The following is a 19,176-nucleotide window of genomic DNA, read 5'->3' as shown; positions in this document are numbered from 1 at the left end:
GAAGAATGTACTACGGTTGTGTTGTGTCATGAGCTTCAGGTGTGTTGTGTGTCTCACAGGGAGTTCTGCAGTCAAGTGCTCAAGAGATCTTCTGCTGAATGCTCTGCCTTCACCTCATCATTCGATACCTCGGTGTTTATCATAGAAAGCAGCCGGCGGCGGGTAGCAGTGGAGGCGACGCTGGAGAACAGAGGCGAGAATGCATATAACACCGTCCTGAACATCTCCTTCTCCAGGAACTTGCATTTCTCCAGCCTGATCCTAAAGGTTCAAGCTTCTCACATCTGTAACGTTACACTAGGTACCCCCTTACATTCAGATGTGACACCCTTCCTGCTCTTCACACTCTCATGCACCATCATTTCTGGTCAGATGAGATGTCCCTCACAGTCAGATGCAACAATGTCTTCCCTTCCATCCAGCGTCTTCCCTCTTTCTCTCCCCATCCTTCCACCCATCTACCCTCTCTTCTGATCCTTCCATCTAATCTCTCTCCCCCCTCCTTCTATCTAGTGTCTCTCTCTCTCTCTCTCTCTCTCTACCCTTTTCTGTTCAGTGTCCCTTCTCTCTCCACATCCTTCCAATCTCTCCCCTTTCTCTCTGCATCCATTCATCCATCTCCCCCTTTCTCTCCCCATCCTTCCATCCGTCTACCCCCCTCTCCCGATTCTTCCATCCAGTGTCTCTCTCTCTCTCTATCCCCTTCTTTCCATCCAGGCCCGCCCACCCAACACAGACCTGCCAAGTCTCCCATGAAACACGCGGCACCAGCTCCCATTTCCAGCCACTGCTGCTTCTCCTGTTGAGTAGCAGCAGCCGCTACAAAAACAAAAAGAACTGACTTAGGGTGGTGGACTTTGGTCCTGGGGAACTGAGGAACTGAGTTCGATTCCCGGCACAGGCAGCTCCTTGTGACTCTGGGCAAGTCACTTAACCCTCCATTGCCTGCCGCATTGAGCCTGCCATGAGTGGGAAAGCGCGGGGTACAAATGTAACAAAACAAAAAAAATGTTTTTTAAAAGCAAGCGCGGCACCTCAGGCAGCCGTCAGGCATTGGCTGTCGGCTCTGCAACTGCTCCTCTCGCCTCTCACTTCACTGCCCCTGGAGCAGGACCCCGGAGGAGCGCAGCGACGCGAGAGGCGAGAGGAGCGGCTGCAGAGCCGCGCTTGCTTTTTAAAAACATTTTTGGTTGTTTAAATTAGCTCTTTTTGTTTTTGTAGCGGCCGCTGCTGCTCAACAGGAGAAGCAGCAGTGGCCGGAAATGGGAGCTGGTGCCGCGTGTTTCGCAGGAGACTTGACATGTCTGTGTTGGGTGGGCGGGCCTGGAGGGAAAGTGGCTGGGCCTGGGCCCATCCAGGCCCGCCTGTGGCTATGCCCCTACTCCAAGGGGCGCCGGTGCCGGGGTCTCTCTCTCTTCTGCTCCTGACGGGACCGAGTGATCGCGTCCCGACAGGAGCAGAAGAGAGATAACGCTGGCTCCGAGCCCCTCTTGGAGGCTGGGGAAGACCTGGAGCAGCAGACACTGCAGGTCTTCCTCAAGCACTGCTCTTCACTCTGCCCATTGTTTGCCAAGCGGCCTGCTTTTCCTCTCAGGCGTGCATGCTCAGTTTTGAAACCGAGCATGCCCTGAGACAAAGAGCAGCCGCAGGGGTAGGCAATCGGCAGAGTGAAGAGTCGGCGCTGGAGGAAGATGTCTTCTGCTGTCAGGGCCACGGGAACCCCGCCAGCCAAGGTATTTGAAAATTTGAATTGTGGCAGCAATGGGGGGTGGTGTAGCAGCGGCGATGATCGTGGTGGGGGATGGCAGCGGACGATAATTGTGGGGGGGGGCAGCAGTGTTAACGATTGGGGGACGGCGGCCCTGTCCGGGCCTGGTTCAGTCTCTCTGCAGCCCTGTTTGTCGGCATTACAGCACTGGGAGCCGCTTGATAAATTAGGCCCTTAATTGACAAATTAGCTGCTAATTGGCTCTAACAACCAATTATTGGTGCTAATTGGAATTTCTGCGTAACTGCACTTAGTCAATATTCTATCACCTTAGCGCACAAATTCTGTAGTGTGTACATGCAAGGGGGGGGGTGTGGATATGAGAGCAGAGCTAAACGGGGTTCAAGGGACGCAGCTGCTCCCCCAAATGAAATGGCGCCTCTGTGGATCGGCCCTTCAGCCTCACTCTGGCACCTATTTTACAAAAGGTCTGCTCCTTCTGATGTCAAAACCTGGCTAAGCTTCCGCGTGGGTGGGGCGGGGGCATGTCCAGAACTTACATGGACATTTATTTGCAGATGTTTACTAGTGGCGTAGCTACGTGGGGCCAGGGGGGCCTGGGCCCCTGTAGATTTGGCCCTGGACCCCCTGCCGCCGCCCCTCCCGACCCCCCTCCTGCCGCCAACCCTCCCCCATTGTCACTGTGGGCTACCTTTGCTGGGGGGGGGACCCCAATCCCCGCCAGCCGAGGAGGTCCACTTCTTCCCTCGAAGGTGTCGTTCTGTTTCTGACGTCCTGCACGTTGTACGTGCAAGACGTCAGACTCACAGAAACAGAACAACGTCTTTGGGGGAAGAAGAGGACCTTCTCGGCTGGCGGGGATTGGGGTCCCTTGCCAGCAAAGGTAGCCCACGGTGACAGTGGGGGAGGGTTGGTGGCGGGGGGGGGGGGGGGGGTCGGGAATGGCGGTGGCAGGGGGTCCCGGGCCAAATGATGCTGGAGGGGAAGGGAAGTTGGAGTGGTCCATGGAAAGGGGGAAGCAGTGCTTCTTGGGTCACAAAGGTTGCAGAAATGAATTTTTTCTTCCAGCTATGCTTAGCTGTAAGCAGAAGGTGTTGCTGCTAGTAATGTAGCAAGAGGTGAATTTCTGAGTGGACCCAGGGATGGACACATTTCTCCCCCCCCCCCCCCCCCCCACCGCTCCCTCACTCCCACCTCCAGCATTAAAAATACCTTGGCTGGCAGGGATCCCCATGCACTACCAACAGACGATATCTTGCACCAGAAACACACACACCCTCTCCAGGCCATATGAATACTGAGGAAGTTGGTGGCACACTTCCATCTGCCTTTCTTGACCACTTAAATCGTTTGGAATATCAACCCCACTATAGCATAGTAGATGACAGCAGAAAAAGACCTGCACTGTCCATCCAATATGCCCAATTGTCAAATTCATTATCAATTCCTTCGTTGCCAGAGAATGTGGTAAAGGCGGTTAGCTTAGCGGAGTTTAAAAAAGGTTTGGACGGCTTCCTAAAGGAAAAGTCCATAGACCGTTATTAAATGGGGAAAATCCACTATTTCTGGGATAAGCAAGTATAAAATGTTTTGTACATTTTGGGGATCTTGCCGGGTATTTGTGACGTGGATTGGCCACTGCTGGAAACAGGATGCTGGGCTCGAAGGACCTTTGGTCTTTCCCAGTACGGTAATACTTATGTACTTATGTTATTAACTAACAGTATTTTGCTCACTAAATTCAACTTTAAAAGGTTCTCCCCTTCCCCTGGGTTATATGTCACTGAAAATCTGAGTATGGCCCATGATTACTTTGCAATTATCCCAGACAACTCTTATTTCACACAGGCAGACTCTTTAGGTATTACTTGTAACTTAGGCAGTATCAAGCCAAGATACAGCAAAGTACTTCATAACATACCCTTATGCTCACTCTTACTCTCTGCCACTGCAGGGGCTTCAGATGGAGTTAGGAGCTGCAGTTGAAAATGGGGTTGGGTGTTGATGCTGGGTTTAAGGTTGAGGTTGGAGTTAGAGTTGGATAACTGAGCTGAAGGTAGATTTGGAGTTAATGTTGGAGTTAGATAATTGGGTGAAGGTGGATTTTGAGTCAAGGTCGGGGTTGGAGTTGGATAATTGGGTGGAGGTGGATTTGGAGTTAAGGTTGGAGATGGAGTTGGATAATTGGGCTGGAGGTGGATTTGGAGTTAATGTTGGAGATGGAGTTGGATAATTGGGTGGAGGTGGATTTGGAGTTAAGGTTGGAGATGGAGTTGGATAATTGGGCTGGAAGTGGATTTGGATTTAAGGTTGGAGATGGAGTTGGATAATTGGGCTGGAGGTGGATTTGGAGTTAATGTTGGAGTTAGATAATTGGGTGAAGGTGGATTTTGAGTCAAGGTTGGGGTTGGAGTTGGATAATTGGGTGGAGGTGGATTTGGTTGGAGTTGGATAATTGGGCGGAGGTGGATTTGGATTTAAGGTTGGAGATGGAGTTGGATAATTGGGCTGGAGATGGATTTGGAGCTAAGGTTGGAGTTGGCGTTGGATAATTGGGAGGAGGTAGATTTGGAGTTGAGGCTGGAGTTGAATATTTGACCTGATGATTGAAGTTGCATTCTGGAGGTTGATCTCTGGTTGAGGTTGAAGCTGGAAGTTGTGGCTGGCTTTAGGGGTTGACGTTAGAGTTTAGGTCAGTTTCAAGGAATTGGATTAGCTTATATTTATGGTGAGTGTTTTAAACTGTCATTTTCTCAACGAACATCTTAAATTGTGTTGGTTAATTCTGGGCAATATCCAGATTTAATTCCATTATACATTTGAACTGTAGTGATCCGAATGATCCAACTCAATGTCTGTGAATTGGCTACAAGCCCTAGGGAGCAGCAAAGTGAATCGGCAGAGAGTGAATATACTGAACCATTTTCATGCTGAAGGCATCCGATGTCTGAGAAGTGCATGTTTTCTGAGGAGCAAATGCCAGTGGAAAATTGTGGGCAGCCCTGTTACCACAGAATGGGAAAAATGCAGGGGCCTCTTCCACTGTTCAGAAAGACAAGCCAAGCAGAACAGCTCCCAGAGCACATTGAACTGCCGTTCCGCTTCCATCTCAGTCAGCACACAGCTCGGCAAACACTTAATATAATTCAACACAAACTTAGCTCACTTTCCACTGAGGAGAAGATCCATTACAACACAGAGGGAAGCAATTAAACCCTTGAAGGACTCTGGTTTTTGCCCATGGCCACACTTTTCTGCCTACTTTTTAGCTTCTACTGACTTATGCAAATGAAACCCCGCAATTAGTCTCTACACATGGCCCCACATCCTTTCGTATTCCCCCCCCCTCCCCCCCCTGGGCCACTACTACTCACTCTCTCACACACATACACTGCCCCACCACAAAACAGGTACAGCAAGGGCAACAGCAGTGCAAGCTACATATGTACACTGGAAGGGCAGTTCCATAAGCTTGGTGCCAAATACGTGCAAAGGTTATTATTATTTGTTACATTTGTATCCCACATTTTTCCACCTTTTGCAGGCTGAATGTGGCTTACATATAACCGTTAACGGTGTTAACCGATTACGGTTTGAACAAATACATAGTATGAATGAATACAAACTGATATTGTGGTATAATGAGGTATATGTATGGTAGGAAACAGTTGGGGGAACTTAGAGATGGAAAGGGGGAAGAAAAGTCAGGTAATGTCCGTTATGGTCTTTGGTTACATTGTGTTGCAAGTATCCAGGTATTTTTATGTTGGGTCGATGGGGTATGCTCTTCTGAACAGGTCTGTCTTTAGTGCTTTCCGAACATTTAGGTGGTCGAGCGTAGTTTTTACTGCTTTTGGCAATGCGTTCCATAGTTGTGCGCTTAGGTAGGAAAAGCTGGTTGCATAGGTGGATTTGTATTTGAGTCCTTTGCTGCTTGGGTAGCGGAGATCGTGCAGATTTTGTGGTGTTTCTGGATGGCAGGTCGATAAGGTCTGTCATGTATCCCGGTGCCTCGCCGTAGATAATTTTATGGATAGTTGTACAGATTTTAAAAGTGATACGTTCTTTGATTGGTAGCCAATGCACTTTTCCCCACCTTTTGCAGGCTCGATGTGGCTTACATGTAACCATTAACAGCGTTAGCCGGTTACGGTTTGAACAAATACATAGTATGAATGAATACAAAGTGATATTGTGGTAGAATGAGGTACATGTATGGTAGGTACAATTGGGGGGAACTTAGAGAGGGAAAGGGGGAAGAAGAGTCAGGTAATGTCCGTTGCAGTGTTTGGTTATGTTGTGTCGCAAGTGTCCAGGTATTTTTATGTTGGGGCGGTGGGGTATGCTCTTCTGAACAGGTCTGTCTTTAGTGCTTTCTGAAAATTTAGGTGGTCGAGCATAGTTTTTACTGCTTTTGGCAATGCGTTCCATAGTTGTGCGCTTAGGTAGGAAAAGCTGGATGCATAGGTGGATTTGTATTTGAGTCCTTGCTGCTTGGGTAGTGGAGGTTTAGGTATGATCGTGCAGATTTTGTGGTGTTTCTGGTTGGCAGGTCGATGAGGTTATAGAATTACTGGCAATGATGCCTTTCACTGGCACCAATAATTGGCATTGGGTGCTATTCTATAATGGTTGCAAAGGGATGAACACATGGAGGGAGCATGTGTGGGCCATGGACATGTCATAAGAGAACATAGGAGTAGCCATACTGGGTCAGACCAATGGTCCATCTAGCCCAGTATCCTGTTTTCCAAACAGTGGCCAAGCCAGGTCACAAGTACCTGGCAGAAACCCAAATCGTGGCAACATTCCATGTAGAACCCCCAAAAATAGCAAGATTCTGGAATTCTAAAGAGTGACAAGATTCCATGCAAAATCTCAGAGTAGCAACATTCCATGTAGAACCATGAAGACTAGCAAGATTCTAGAATCCTAAACAGTGACAAGATTGCATGCAGAAGCTCAAATAGTAGCAACATTCCATACTACAAATCCCAGGGCAAACAGTTGCTTCCCATGACTTGTCTCAATAGCAGACTATGGACTTTTCCTCCAGGAATTTCTCCAAATCTTTTTTAAACCCAGATACGCTAACCACTGTTACCATATCCTCCAGCAAAGAGTTCCAGAGCTTAACTTATAGAATGCTATCAGTGGCAGGCATCACATGGCTGTCTTAAACCTGCCTTTGGCATGCCAATGAGTCCCTTATGTTTAGGCGCACCAAAATGCCATTATAGAATTAGTACTAAGCCCATCTCTTTGTGGTACCAATATTGAGGCATCAAGTTGTAGAATTGCCCCAACACTGCCCCACATAGAACAGGCACAGCATGGACAGCACAGTGCGAGCTTTACACATGCACACGGAGTAAATGTAAGATGTTCTCTGTCTGGTTATCTTACAGGATGAAACTGATGTGAAAATTGAATGTATGAATGAAGACAGACTTTCCAGCACCAAAGTCTGCAATGTGAGCTATCCATTCTTCCGCTCTAAAGCCAAGGTAACTATTCTACAATGTAATGTGAGCTACCTATTCTGCAACTCTAGAGTTAGTGTGATGTTCTAAAGCCAAGCGAACATGAGCTATCCATTCTACAACGCTAGAGTCTATGTAATGTGCGTTATCCCTTCTTCCGCTCTAAAGGTAACAAGAGCTATCCATTCTACAATTCTAGAATCAATGTAAAGTGAGCTGTGCATTCTTCCACTCCAAGATAACATGAGCTATCCATTCTACAATTCTAGAGTCAAAATAATGTGCACTATCCATTCTTCCGCTCTACAGTCAAGATAACATGAGCTATGCATTCTGCAACTCTAGAGTTAGTGTGATGTTCTAAAGCCAAGCGAACATGAGCTATCCATTCTACAACGCTAGAATCTATGTAATGTGCGTTATCCCTTCTTCCGCTCTAAAGTCAAGGTAACAAGAGCTATCCATTCTACAATTCTAGAATCAATGTAAAGTGAGCTGTGCATTCTTCCACTCCAAGATAACATGAGCTATCCATTCTACAATTCTAGAGTCAAAATAATGTGCACTATCCATTCTTCCGCTCTACAGTCAAGATAACATGAGCTATGCATTCTGCAACTCTAGAGTTAGTGTGATGTTCTAAAGCCAAGCGAACATGAGCTATCCATTCTACAACGCTAGAATCTATGTAATGTGCGTTATCCCTTCTTCCGCTCTAAAGTCAAGGTAACAAGAGCTATCCATTCTACAATTCTAGAATCAATGTAAAGTGAGCTGTGCATTCTTCCACTCTACAGTCAAGATAACATGAGCTATGCATTCTGCAACTCTAGAGTTAGTGTGATGTGAGCTATCCATTCTTCTGCTCTAAAGTCAAGGTCAAGGAGAACTGTGAGAGCAAGTTACTTGTGCTTTAATTGAAAGAAAAGAAGGCAAAAAAGAGAAAAAGACATCTTTAGACTACTGCAACTAAGATACGTACTTGATTGTTCTAAGATACTCTAAGATACTATATATGAATAAGAATTGAGAAAATGAATTGAAACATTGAAGTATATACTTTTATATTTAAAAAAGGCAGCCGATGAGGATTATATGCGTGGTACTTGAGTGTTCGGTCTCACACTCATTATATGGAGTTCACCCATTATTCTGACGGTCCACAAAAATATTACATAATATAGGAAATCTTTTTTGAGTTTTTGCTAAAGTCAAGGTAACATGAGCTATCCATTCTATAATTCTAGAATCAATGTAACGAGAGCTACTACTACTACTTAGTATTTCTATAGCGCTACTAGACGTATGCCGCGCTGTACACTTGAACAAGAAGAGACAGTCCCTGCTCGACAGAGCTTACAATCTAATTAGGACAGACAAACAGGACATACAAGAGATAAGGGAATATTAAAGTGAGGGTGATAAAATAAGGATTAGGAGTTAAAAGCAGCATCAAAAAGGTGGGCTTTTAGCTTAGATTTGAAGACGGCCAGATATGGAGCTTGATGTACCGGCTCAGGAAGTCTATTCCAGGCATATGGTGCAGCAAGATAAAAGGAAGAGAGTCTGGAGTTAGCAGTGGAGGAGAAGGGTGCAGATAAGAGAGATTTGCCCAGTGAACGGAGTTCCCGGGGAGGAGTGTAGGGAGAGATGAGAGTGGAGAGGTACTGAGGGAGCTGCAGAGAGAATGCATTTGTAAGTCAATAAGAGGAGTTTGAACTGTAAGCGGAAACGGAGAGGGAGCCAGTGAAGTGACTTGAAGAGAGGGCTAATATGAACATAGCGACACTGGCGGAATATAATTGAACAGACTGAAGAGGAGAGAGATGGCTAAGCGGGAGACCTGTAAGAAGCAAGTTGCAGTAGTCTAAGCAAGAGGTGATAAGAGTGTGGATAAGGGTTCTGGTAGTGTGCTCAGAAAGGAAAGGATGAATTTTGGTAATATTATAGTGAAAGAAACAACAGGTTTAAGCAGTCTGCTGAATATGTGCAGAGAAGGAGAGAGAGGAGTCGGAGATGACCCCAAGGTTACGAGCTGATGAGACAGGGAGGATGAGAGTGTTATCCACAGAAACACAGAATGGGGGAAGAGGAGAGGTTGGTTTAGGGGGAAAGATAAGAAGCTCAGTCTTGGTCATGTTTAGTTTCAGGCGGCGGTGAGACATCCAGGCAGCAATGTCAGACAGGCAGGCTGAGACTTTAACCTGGATTCCTGCTGAAATTTCTGGCGTGGAGAGGTAGATCTGGGAGTCATCAGCGTAAAGATGATACTGAAAACCATAGGATGAGATCAGAGTACCAAGGGAAGAAGTATAGATGAAGAAAAGAAGATGTCCCAGGACAGATCCCTGAGGTACACCAACTGACAGTGGGATAGAAGTAGAGGAGGATCCACTAGAGTATACACTAAAAGTACAATGGGAGAGATAAGAAGAAAACCAGGAACGAACAGAGCCCTGAAATCCAAGTGAGGACAGCGTATCAAGGAGTAGGCTGTGATCAACAGTGTCAAAAGCAGCAGATAGATTGAGAAGGATGAGGATAGAATAGAGACCTTTGGATCTGGCCAGGAACAGATCATTGGAGACTTTAGCAAGCGCTGTTTCAGTTGAATGAAGGGGGCAAAAGCCAGATTGAAGTGGATCAAGAATAGCTTGAGATAAAAGAAAGTCAAGACAACGGCGGTGAACAGCACATTCAAGTATCTTGGATAGGAAATGGAGGAGGGAGATGGGGCGATAGTTGGAAGGACAGGTGGGGGTCAAATGAAGGTTTTTTAAGGAGTGATGTGTCTATGGCATGTTTGAAGGCATCAGGAACAGTCGCAGTGGAAAGTGAAAGATTGAGAATGTGACAGATAAAAGGGATGACAGTAGGAGAGATAGTGTTAAGTAAATGGGTGGGAATAGAATCAGAGGAACAGGTAGTTAGTTTTGAGGAGGAAAGAAGATGTGCAGTTTCCTCTTCAGTGATTCCAGAAAAGGAAGAAAAGGAGGCAGAGGTTGGAGGGTTGAGAGAATGAACTAAGGGAAGGGGAGGTGGAGGTGACTTGGTTGAAAATTCAAGTTTAATCTTGTGAACCTTATCATGAAAGTACTCAGCCAGAGTCTGGGAAGAAAGTGAAGGGGGAGTTGGAGGTGAAGGTATATTGAGGAGAGAGTTCAATGTGGCAAAGAGACATTGAGGGTTTGAGCATTCTTCCACTCCAAGATAACATGAGCTATTCATTCTACAGTTCTACAGTCAATATATCGTGGGCTATCCATTCTTCTGCTCGAAAATCAAGGTAACGCGAGCTATCCATTCTATAGATCCAGAGTCAATGTAACGTGAGCTCTGCATTCTTCCACTCTAGAGCCAAAGTAACATGAGATATCCATTGTTCATTTGTAGAGTCAATGTAATGTGTGCTATCTATTCTTCCGCTCTAAAGTCAAGGTAGCATGAGTTATCCATTCTACAATTCTAGAATCAATGTAACGTGCACTATTCATTCTTCCACTCTAAAGTCAAGGTAACATGAGCTATACAGTCTACAATTCTAGAGTCAATGTAATGTGCACTTTCCATTCTTCTGCTCTAAAGTCAAGATAGCATGAGCTATCCATTCTGCAACTCTAGAGTTAGTGTGATGTGAGATATCCATTTTTCCGTTCTAAAGCCAAGGTAAAATGAGCTATCCATACTAAAATTCTAGAATCAATGCAACGTAAGCTATGCATTCTTCCAATCCAAGATAATATGAGCAATACATTCTACAATTCTAGAGTCAATGTAATGTGTTCTATCCATTCTTCTGCTCTAAAGTCAAGGTAACATGAGCTATCCATTTTACAATTCTAGAATCAGTGTAATCTGAGCTGTGCATTCTTCTACTCCAACATAGTAACATAGTAGATGACGGCAAAAAAAGACCTGCATGGTCCATCCAGTCTGCCCAACAAGATAACATAAACTATACATTCTACAATTCTAGAGTCAAGGTAATATGTGCTATCCATTCTTCCGCTCTAAAGTCACAGTAACATGAGTTATCCATTCTATAGATCTGAAGTCACCTCCCAAATTGCAAAAAAGTGATCTACAAAGCTGTCCACTCTGCAGACTTCACTTACCTAGGAACCAAATGGTGGAACTCATCACTCGAAATAAGAAATATACAGGAATATATTAGATTCCGCAAAATCCTCAAATCGTTCCTATTCAAACAAACCCTCAAAAACAACAACCATATCTCAATTAGTTATTACCTGAATTGGTTATTACTCTACTTACCATTAACTTTCTCGTTGCTTCATGTACAATTTCTCATTCATAATAGATGTTCTAAATGTTAAACATCCATAGCTATCCCACTATGTTTATGATACTGTATTGTAAAATTGGATTCTTACAACAAATTACTTTCTTATGCATTATTCTTTCTTATGTATCCTATACATATATTGTAAGCCACATTGAACTCAAACTTGTTTAGGATAATGTGGGATATAAATGTCACAAATAAATAAATAAATAAATAAATATGATCTATCCATTATTCTGCTCTAAAGCCAAGGTTATATTATCCATTTGGGTTTTTACATTCAATTACTCACCTTTCCAAATGTGAGCTCAAGGCAAGTTACAAATTCAGGTAGAATTAGTGGTTCTCCATCTAGAACCAAAGTAACATGGTCTGTCCATTACACTCAAGGAATCACGAGCTATTCATCTGGGTTTTGGATTTGAGTTTTTAGTTTTAATTACTTGTCTTCCAAATCCAACATAAGAGCAAGGTGCAAATTCAGGTACAGTTGATAGTCCTCCCTCTCAAGCCGAGTTAATGTGATCTATCTTCAATGTCGCCTTCGGCACCTAACCACTACACCTCTACTCAGGAAATGTAGACTGCCCCAACTTGACATTTCGTCCTTTAGATTGTAAGCTCCTTCGAGCAGGGACCGTCCTTCTTTGTTAATTTGTACAGCGCTGCGTAACCCTAGTAGCGCTCTAGAAATGTTAAGTAGTAGTAGTAGTTTTCTTCCCTTCTTTGAGCCAAGTAATGTGATCTGTCCAATGGAGCTTGCATTTGAACGTTTCGATTGAATTACTTGCTTTCCAAATCTGATTCAAGACAAGTTATAAATGCAGGTTGAATTGTTAGGTCCCATTCTAGAAGCAAGGTAACATGAGTTATCAGTTATCTGTCTCGAGAATCAAGGAAATGTGTATACTTAGTTAAAATACTACAGAAAGCACATTTCCCTAATATAAAATCATCCAACCACATGAGGACTAGAGGACACTCCATGAAACTGACTGACTGGTTAATATTTCAGCCGAAAGGTTTAGAGAAGTTTCTGGAGGCAGGCTCATTAACAGTCATTACCCAGGCTTTACTTGTCCAAGTGCTATTGAACATGGGAATTGCAACCTTCTATTTTAAGAACATGTAATGTGTCATGGATATATAGCTGACACATTTCATGAGTAACAAGAACATAGGAATATCCTTACTGCGTCAGACCAGTGGTCCATCTAGCCCAGAATTCTGCTTCCAACAGTGACCAATCCAAGTCACAAGTACCTGGCAGAAACCCATATAGTTGCAAGATTCAATTCTTTCCCCATGTCTATATCTCAATAGCAAACTATGGACTTATCCTCCAGGAACTTGTCCAACTCGATTTTAAACCCAGATACGCTAACCGCTGTTACTACATCCTCCGGCAAAGATTTCCAGAGTTTAACTATTCGTTGAGTGAAAAAATACTTCCGCCTATTTGTTTTAAAAGTATTTCCATGTTACTTCCTTGAGTGTCCCAATAGTCTTTGTACTTTTTGAAAGAGTAAAAAAATTGATTCACTATTACCTCAAGATTTTGTAGACCTCAATCATATCTCCCCTCAGCCGTCTCTTTTCCAAACTGAAGAGCCCTAACCTCTTTAGCCTTTCCTCATATGGGAGGAGTTCAATCCCCTTTATCATTATGGTCACTCTTCTTTGAACCTTTTCTAATTCCGCTATATCTTTTTTGAGATACGGCGACCAGAATCGAATACAATACTCAAGATGAGGTCACACCATGGAGCGATACAGAGGCATTATAATATTCTTGGCCTCATTTTGCATCCCTTTCCTAATAATTCCTAGCATCCTGTTTGCTTTTTTGGCCATCGCCACACACTGGGCAGAAGATTTTGGTGTATTGTCTACAATGACACCTAGATTTTTTACTTGAGTGCTGACTCCTAAGGTGGTCCAGCATCAGGTAACTATGATTCTGATTACTCTTCCCAATATGCATCACTTTGCATTTGCCTACATTAAATTTCCTCTGCCATTTGGATGCCCAGTCTTCCAGTTTCCAATTTTTATTCAAAAACTAAAGAATGTGAACTTGATATTAAGTGTTGGACTATATCCAGGTACCAGCACTGATATCTGGGTATATGCGGACGGCCAGCACTTCACCGTTTAAGTAATCTAACCAAATAGAGAACTGCTATTGATACAGGTCCATTTGGCCGGCTAACAGAACCACTTAAGAAGTGAATAATGGCACTTGACTGCACTGATTCTTCCTGTCCTCATGTCATTCAGTGGTCACAACTCTTAATGTGCACCTCTTTCCCTGAGTCACTGCATTCAGTGGTCACAGATCTTAATGTCCATCTCTTCCCTGTCCTCACTCCATTCACAGGTCACAGCTCGTAATGTCCACCACTTTCCCTGTCCTCACATCATTCAGTGGTCAGCTCTTCATATCCAGCTCTTTCCCTGTCCTCACGTCATTCAGTGGTCAGCTCTTAATGTCCAGCTCTTTCCCTGTCCTCACTCCACTTGGAAGTTGTTTTTAAGAGGAGGATTTTAAAGCTACTTCTGTCTGACGGTAGCCTTTTCTGTTGCACTCCTTTCCCCTCCCCTCCCCCCCCCCCCCCCCCCCCCCCCCCTCCAGGCTTTCAGTTAATGAGTCAGGCTTCACTTCCCCAGATTGTAGCTCAGACCTGGTCTCCAGGAATCCCTGGTATCCAGAAAGCCTCCTCCGATGACCTGAGGGGCTGAGAATTCATGTGCATGGCATCAGGTAACCCGGACCCAGCCAAAACAAAGGCCTGCGAGCTGGGCTTCAAAGCTTTGGCACGGGAGCTGCATTTTAATATTACAATCAGCTGTGCGTAGTCCCAGACAGTCTGAGGTCAGTGCTGTGCTGCCAATCACATCTTAACGCTGCTGCAAGGAGTATTAAGCACTTCCTCCTTTCTGCAAACTGCACCTTTTCTATCAAATCAGAGGGGCACCCTTACAACACCCAAAGGTGTGTTCTACTACTGCTTATCACTTCTATAGCGCTACAAGGCATACGCAGCGCTGTACACCGTACACATAAAGACAGTCCCTGCTCAAAGAGCTTACAATCTAAATAAGTTCTGTATTTGGTTTCCATGTGACCCACGGGAGGGCCTGCCTGGGACAGTATAACTCCCCCCCCCCCCCAACCAGGATTTTTCTCCGCTTTCTCATACACATATGGCAAAGTGAAAGTGTAGTAGAAATACACACAAGGAGTAGTGACAGTGAGAACATTTCTGTTACTTTGACTCACGTCCCCTACGCTGTTCCCAGAGTGGACTAGTGGGCTCAAAACCTGGGAACTGGGTTGATTCCCACTGGGGCTCTTTGTCATCCTGGGCAAGTCACTTAACCCTCTATTGTCCCAGGTGGAAACCATAGATTGTCAGCCCACTAGGGACAGAGAGATACCTGCATACAGTGGTGTGCTGGAGCAGGCTCTCACAGGCTCGCAAGAGCCGGTTGTTAAGTTTTTAAGAATTTTGGGAGCCGGTTGTTAAAGTAGGGCCCTCCATGGCTACTTTAACAACTGGCTCCTAAAATGTGGGCTTGGGCCCCCTGCTGAATTCTCTTTTACTTTGCTGGTGGGGATGCTGAGCCCTGCCAGCCAAGTAAATAGACTACTGCTGGTCCCTAACTCTGGGCAGCAGGCTGGGACTTCTCGAGCATGTGAGAGAAGTTCCAGCATGCTGCTCAGAGCAAGACGTTGGGAGTGGTGGCAGTCCATTTATTGGCTGCCAGCAAAAGTATGCCTAGCGTGCCCGCACGAAGGGAGGGAGGAGAGAGAGGCAAGTGTTCCTCCCCCCCACCCCCCACCCACCCCCGGCCACCCCTGGCCCTTCCAACTGCAGAGCTGGCTACGTCCGGAGAAAGAGCCTGTTGTTAAAAATTTACCAGCACACCCCTGCCTGCATATATGATGAAACCTTTCTGGTTGTACCACAGAAAGACAGTATATCAAACTTATGAGCCATAAAATCAAATTAGTTCCAAGTGCCTTCCTGAGGTCACTGTCCAGTCTCACTAGGACTCACCAACAACATTCTCTCCTTCTGGCTGGACGGTGAGCTGGTCGCCCGGGTCTAAGGCAATAGGGGTGTCTGCTGTGGGGAACCAGGGGACACTCTTTGTCCAAGTCTTCGAAGGAAGTGAGGCTCTCGTCTGAGGCTGGTAGTGCTCGGCTCATATGATAGCGTGAGTGGGTCTTTTCCACTGGCTGATCAAGGACATGGTTCACTCTTTGGTACTGGGAGTAATAGGGAAGAAGTGTCCTAATTGGGGTCTTTCTGTGTATGCGCAGTTTCTGTTTGCAGAACTGGAAGTGCAGGTTTTCTGTGTGGTTTTGCGTTAACATTGGACCTAAGACCCAGTGGCGTAGCCAAGGGTGGACCCACTTTGAGCTCAGGCCCACCCAGTAGCAGCACACCTATGATGTGGCTGGCAGGGATCCCCAAGTCCCACCAGCCAAAAACTCCCAATAAGTACATAAGTGTCCCTCCTGCATACCTTGTAAATAGCAGATCTTCACCTGCATTGAGCAGCGACTGACACATACTGCTCGCACCAGCCCCACTGCCTTCCCTCTGATGTATTCATGCCTGTGTGGAAACAGGAAGTTGCATCAGAGGGAAGGCTGTGGGGCCAACATGAGAGTGTGTATTAGTTGCTGGTGAAAATCTGCTATTTCAAAGGTATGTAGGGGGGGGGATGTTTGAGAGACCATATGGCATGCAAATGAGAGAGGGAGAGACCAAATCAGTTGTGGGACAGGGCAGAGTTCTGCCCACCCAAAATTGGGTGTCTGGCTACGCCCCTGCTAAGACCTCACCCCATGTAATAGGATAAGGTCGACTGGTGCTATCAAATGATTGTAATTGCAGTTGTAATGGGGGTTGTATTTGTCCAGGGGTTTATTTGTTTTATATAGGGCTCTGGGGTGAGGGGAGGAGAGGGAAGTGGAAAGGGTGGGCTACGGCTGCTGGTGTCAGGGTATGCAGAGCCCTGATGGGGAAGGGGAGAAAAACGGGATCACTGTTAACACCTGGTTGTTGCTTAATCTCCGCAGGTGTCTTTTCGACTGGATTTTGAATTCAGCAAATCTCATTTCCTGCCGAGATTGAAAATCCTCCTGACTGCTAATAGGTCAGTCCCCTCTCCATCCTCTGACACAATGACCCGACTGACCCTCAGACCAGATGCTCCTTCTGCGAAACTCCAGCATTGGTCCGACCTTGTCTGGCTCCATGGCAGCATTTCTGTGGTCTTATTCCTAGTTTTCCTTTTTTTTTTTGTATTTACTTCTTGTGATGTGCAGCTCAGTTGGACCTGGTCTAGGAATCCAGACTCCTTGGGCTGATTTTCATAGTAACAGATCTCACCACCGCACACCCTTGAGAGCGTGCCACCATGGTCCCCAAGTTTGGCCAGTCAGTGTCTCTGAGTGATGGCCAAGGATTCAGTCCCAGGGGGGTTGCGAGTGGTGCCTCTGCCAATGCTGAGGAGGTCAGAAGGAGGAGGGCAGCACAGAGCTTTTATATTGTATGTATTGCCTTCTAGTGACAGTGAAGAGCTGGAGGCTACCAGACACGACAACTCCATGCGGTTGGATTTCCTGCTGAAGTTTGAGTCAGATCTGCTCTTCCACAGGTACTGTCCAGGGTTCCGGCAAGCCTGTCACCACATGAAATACTGAGACCCCCCCAGCCCCCTTTACAGGCTGACTGTACTACACAGGATAAGTGGCCTGAGCATGTCTTTCTGTATATTCAGAGACTGAGCAGAGGAAGGAGTGGAGGAGTGGCCTAGTGGTTAGGGTGGTGGACTTTGGTCCTGGGGAACTGAGGAACTGAGTTGGATTCCCGGCACAGGCAGCTCCTTGTGACTCTGGGCAAGTCACTTAACCCTCCATTGCCCCATGTAAGCCACATTGAGCCTGCCATGAGTGGGAAAGCACAGGGTACAAATGTAACAAAAATAAAATAGATACTATTGGAGATTCTACATGGAATGTTGCTATTCCACTAGCAACATTCCATGTAGAAGGCTGCGCAGGACGTCAGACTCACAGAAGCAGAAGCCTGCGCGGCCACATTGGTGATCTGCAAGGGCCGACTTCTACATGGAATGTTGCTAGTGGAATAGCAACATTCCATGTAGAATCTCAAATAGTAGCAACAGTGGAGGAGTGGCCTAGTGGTTAGGGTGGTGGACTTTGGTCCTGGGGAACTGAGGAACTGAGTTCGATTCCTGGCACAGGCAGCTCCTTGTGACTCTGGGCAAGTCACTTAACCCTCCATTGCCCCATGTAAACCGCATTGAGCCTGCCATGAGTGGGAAAGTGCAGGGTACAAATATAACAACAATAAAATAGATACTATTGGAGATTCTACATGGAATGTTGCTACTATTGGAGATTCTACAGGGAATGTTGCTATTCCAACATTCCATGTAGAAGGCTGCGCAGGCTTCTGTTTCTGTGAGTCTGACGTCCTGCACGTACGTGCAGGACGTCAGACTCACAGAAGCAGAAGCCTGCGCAGCCACATTGGTGATCTGCAAGGGCCGACTTCTACATGGAATGTTGCTAGTGGAATAGCAACATTCCATGTAGAATCTCAAATAGTAGCAACAGTGGAGGAGTGGCCTAGTGGTTAGGGTGGTGGACTTTGGTCCTGGGGAACTGAGGAACTGAGTTGGATTCCCACTTCAGGCACAGGCAGCTCCTTGTGACTCTGGGCAAGTCACTTAACCCTCCATTGCCCCATGTAAGCCGCATTGAGCCTGCCATGAGTGGCAAAGCGCAGGGTACAAATGTAACAAAAAAAAAGTTCTCTGAAGCACTTCCAACCAAAGTTTCCCCCCTCCCATCTATCACCCCCAGTATTGAGCAAACTCCTTCACTGTGTCCAGGAAGGAGTAATGTCTGTCGTTTCTGTGCTTCAGAGGGACTTCATTTGCTGCTGTCTCTTTTTACAGAGATGGTCTACACTGTCACTCCACTCCTTCCGGATAAAGCTCTCACCATCTGTTTGAAATCTGAGCTGGCACTGCCTGGTCTTGAGCCTTTAAAGGGGGCAGTGGACGAAAATGGTGTTAAAGGGGCGATCAAGGAGGACAAAGCCGTAGCGGAGAAATTAAATGAATTCTTTGCTTCGGTCTTCACCGAGGAGGATTTGGGGGGGACACCGGTGCCGGAAAGAATATTTGAAGCGGGGGAGTCGGAGAAACTAAACAAATTCTCTGTAACCTTGGAGGATGTAATGGGTCAGTTCAGCAAGCTGAAGAGTAGTAAATCACCGGGACCTGATGGTATTCATCCCAGAGTATTAATAGAACTAAAAAATGAACTTGCGGAGCTACTGTTAGAAATATGCAATCTGTCCCTAAAATCGAGTGTAGTACCGGAAGACTGGAGGGTAGCCAATGTTACTCCGATTTTAAGAAGGGTTCCAGAGGAGATCCGGGAAATTATAGACCGGTGAGTCTGACGTCGGTGCCGGGCAAGATGGTGGAGGCTATTATTAAGAATAAAATTGCAGAGCATATACAAAAACATGGACTGATGAGACAAAGTCAGCACGGATTTAGTGAAGGGAAGTCTTGCCTCACCAATCTAATGCATTTTTTTG

General features: G+C 45.8%; 1 protein-coding gene across 4 annotated transcripts in view; it reads left to right on the top strand.

The window, feature by feature from the left end:
* Window positions 1-19,176, top strand: part of ITGA11 (integrin subunit alpha 11) — a 316,149-nt gene that overhangs the window by 260,740 nt on the left and 36,233 nt on the right. For all 4 annotated transcript variants that reach the window (XM_030189806.1, XM_030189807.1, XM_030189808.1 and 1 more), the window contains 4 exons: window positions 60-267; window positions 7,138-7,236; window positions 16,614-16,690; window positions 17,105-17,194. In XM_030189806.1, coding sequence (XP_030045666.1) covers window positions 60-267; window positions 7,138-7,236; window positions 16,614-16,690; window positions 17,105-17,194 — 474 coding nt within the window. The remainder of the gene's footprint in view (window positions 1-59; window positions 268-7,137; window positions 7,237-16,613; window positions 16,691-17,104; window positions 17,195-19,176) is intronic.

Source organism: Microcaecilia unicolor, chromosome 1 (assembly GCF_901765095.1).
Source record: "Microcaecilia unicolor chromosome 1, aMicUni1.1, whole genome shotgun sequence".
NCBI classification, from domain to species: Eukaryota; Metazoa; Chordata; class Amphibia; order Gymnophiona; family Siphonopidae; genus Microcaecilia; species Microcaecilia unicolor.
This window is presented reverse-complemented; position numbering and strand designations above follow the sequence as displayed.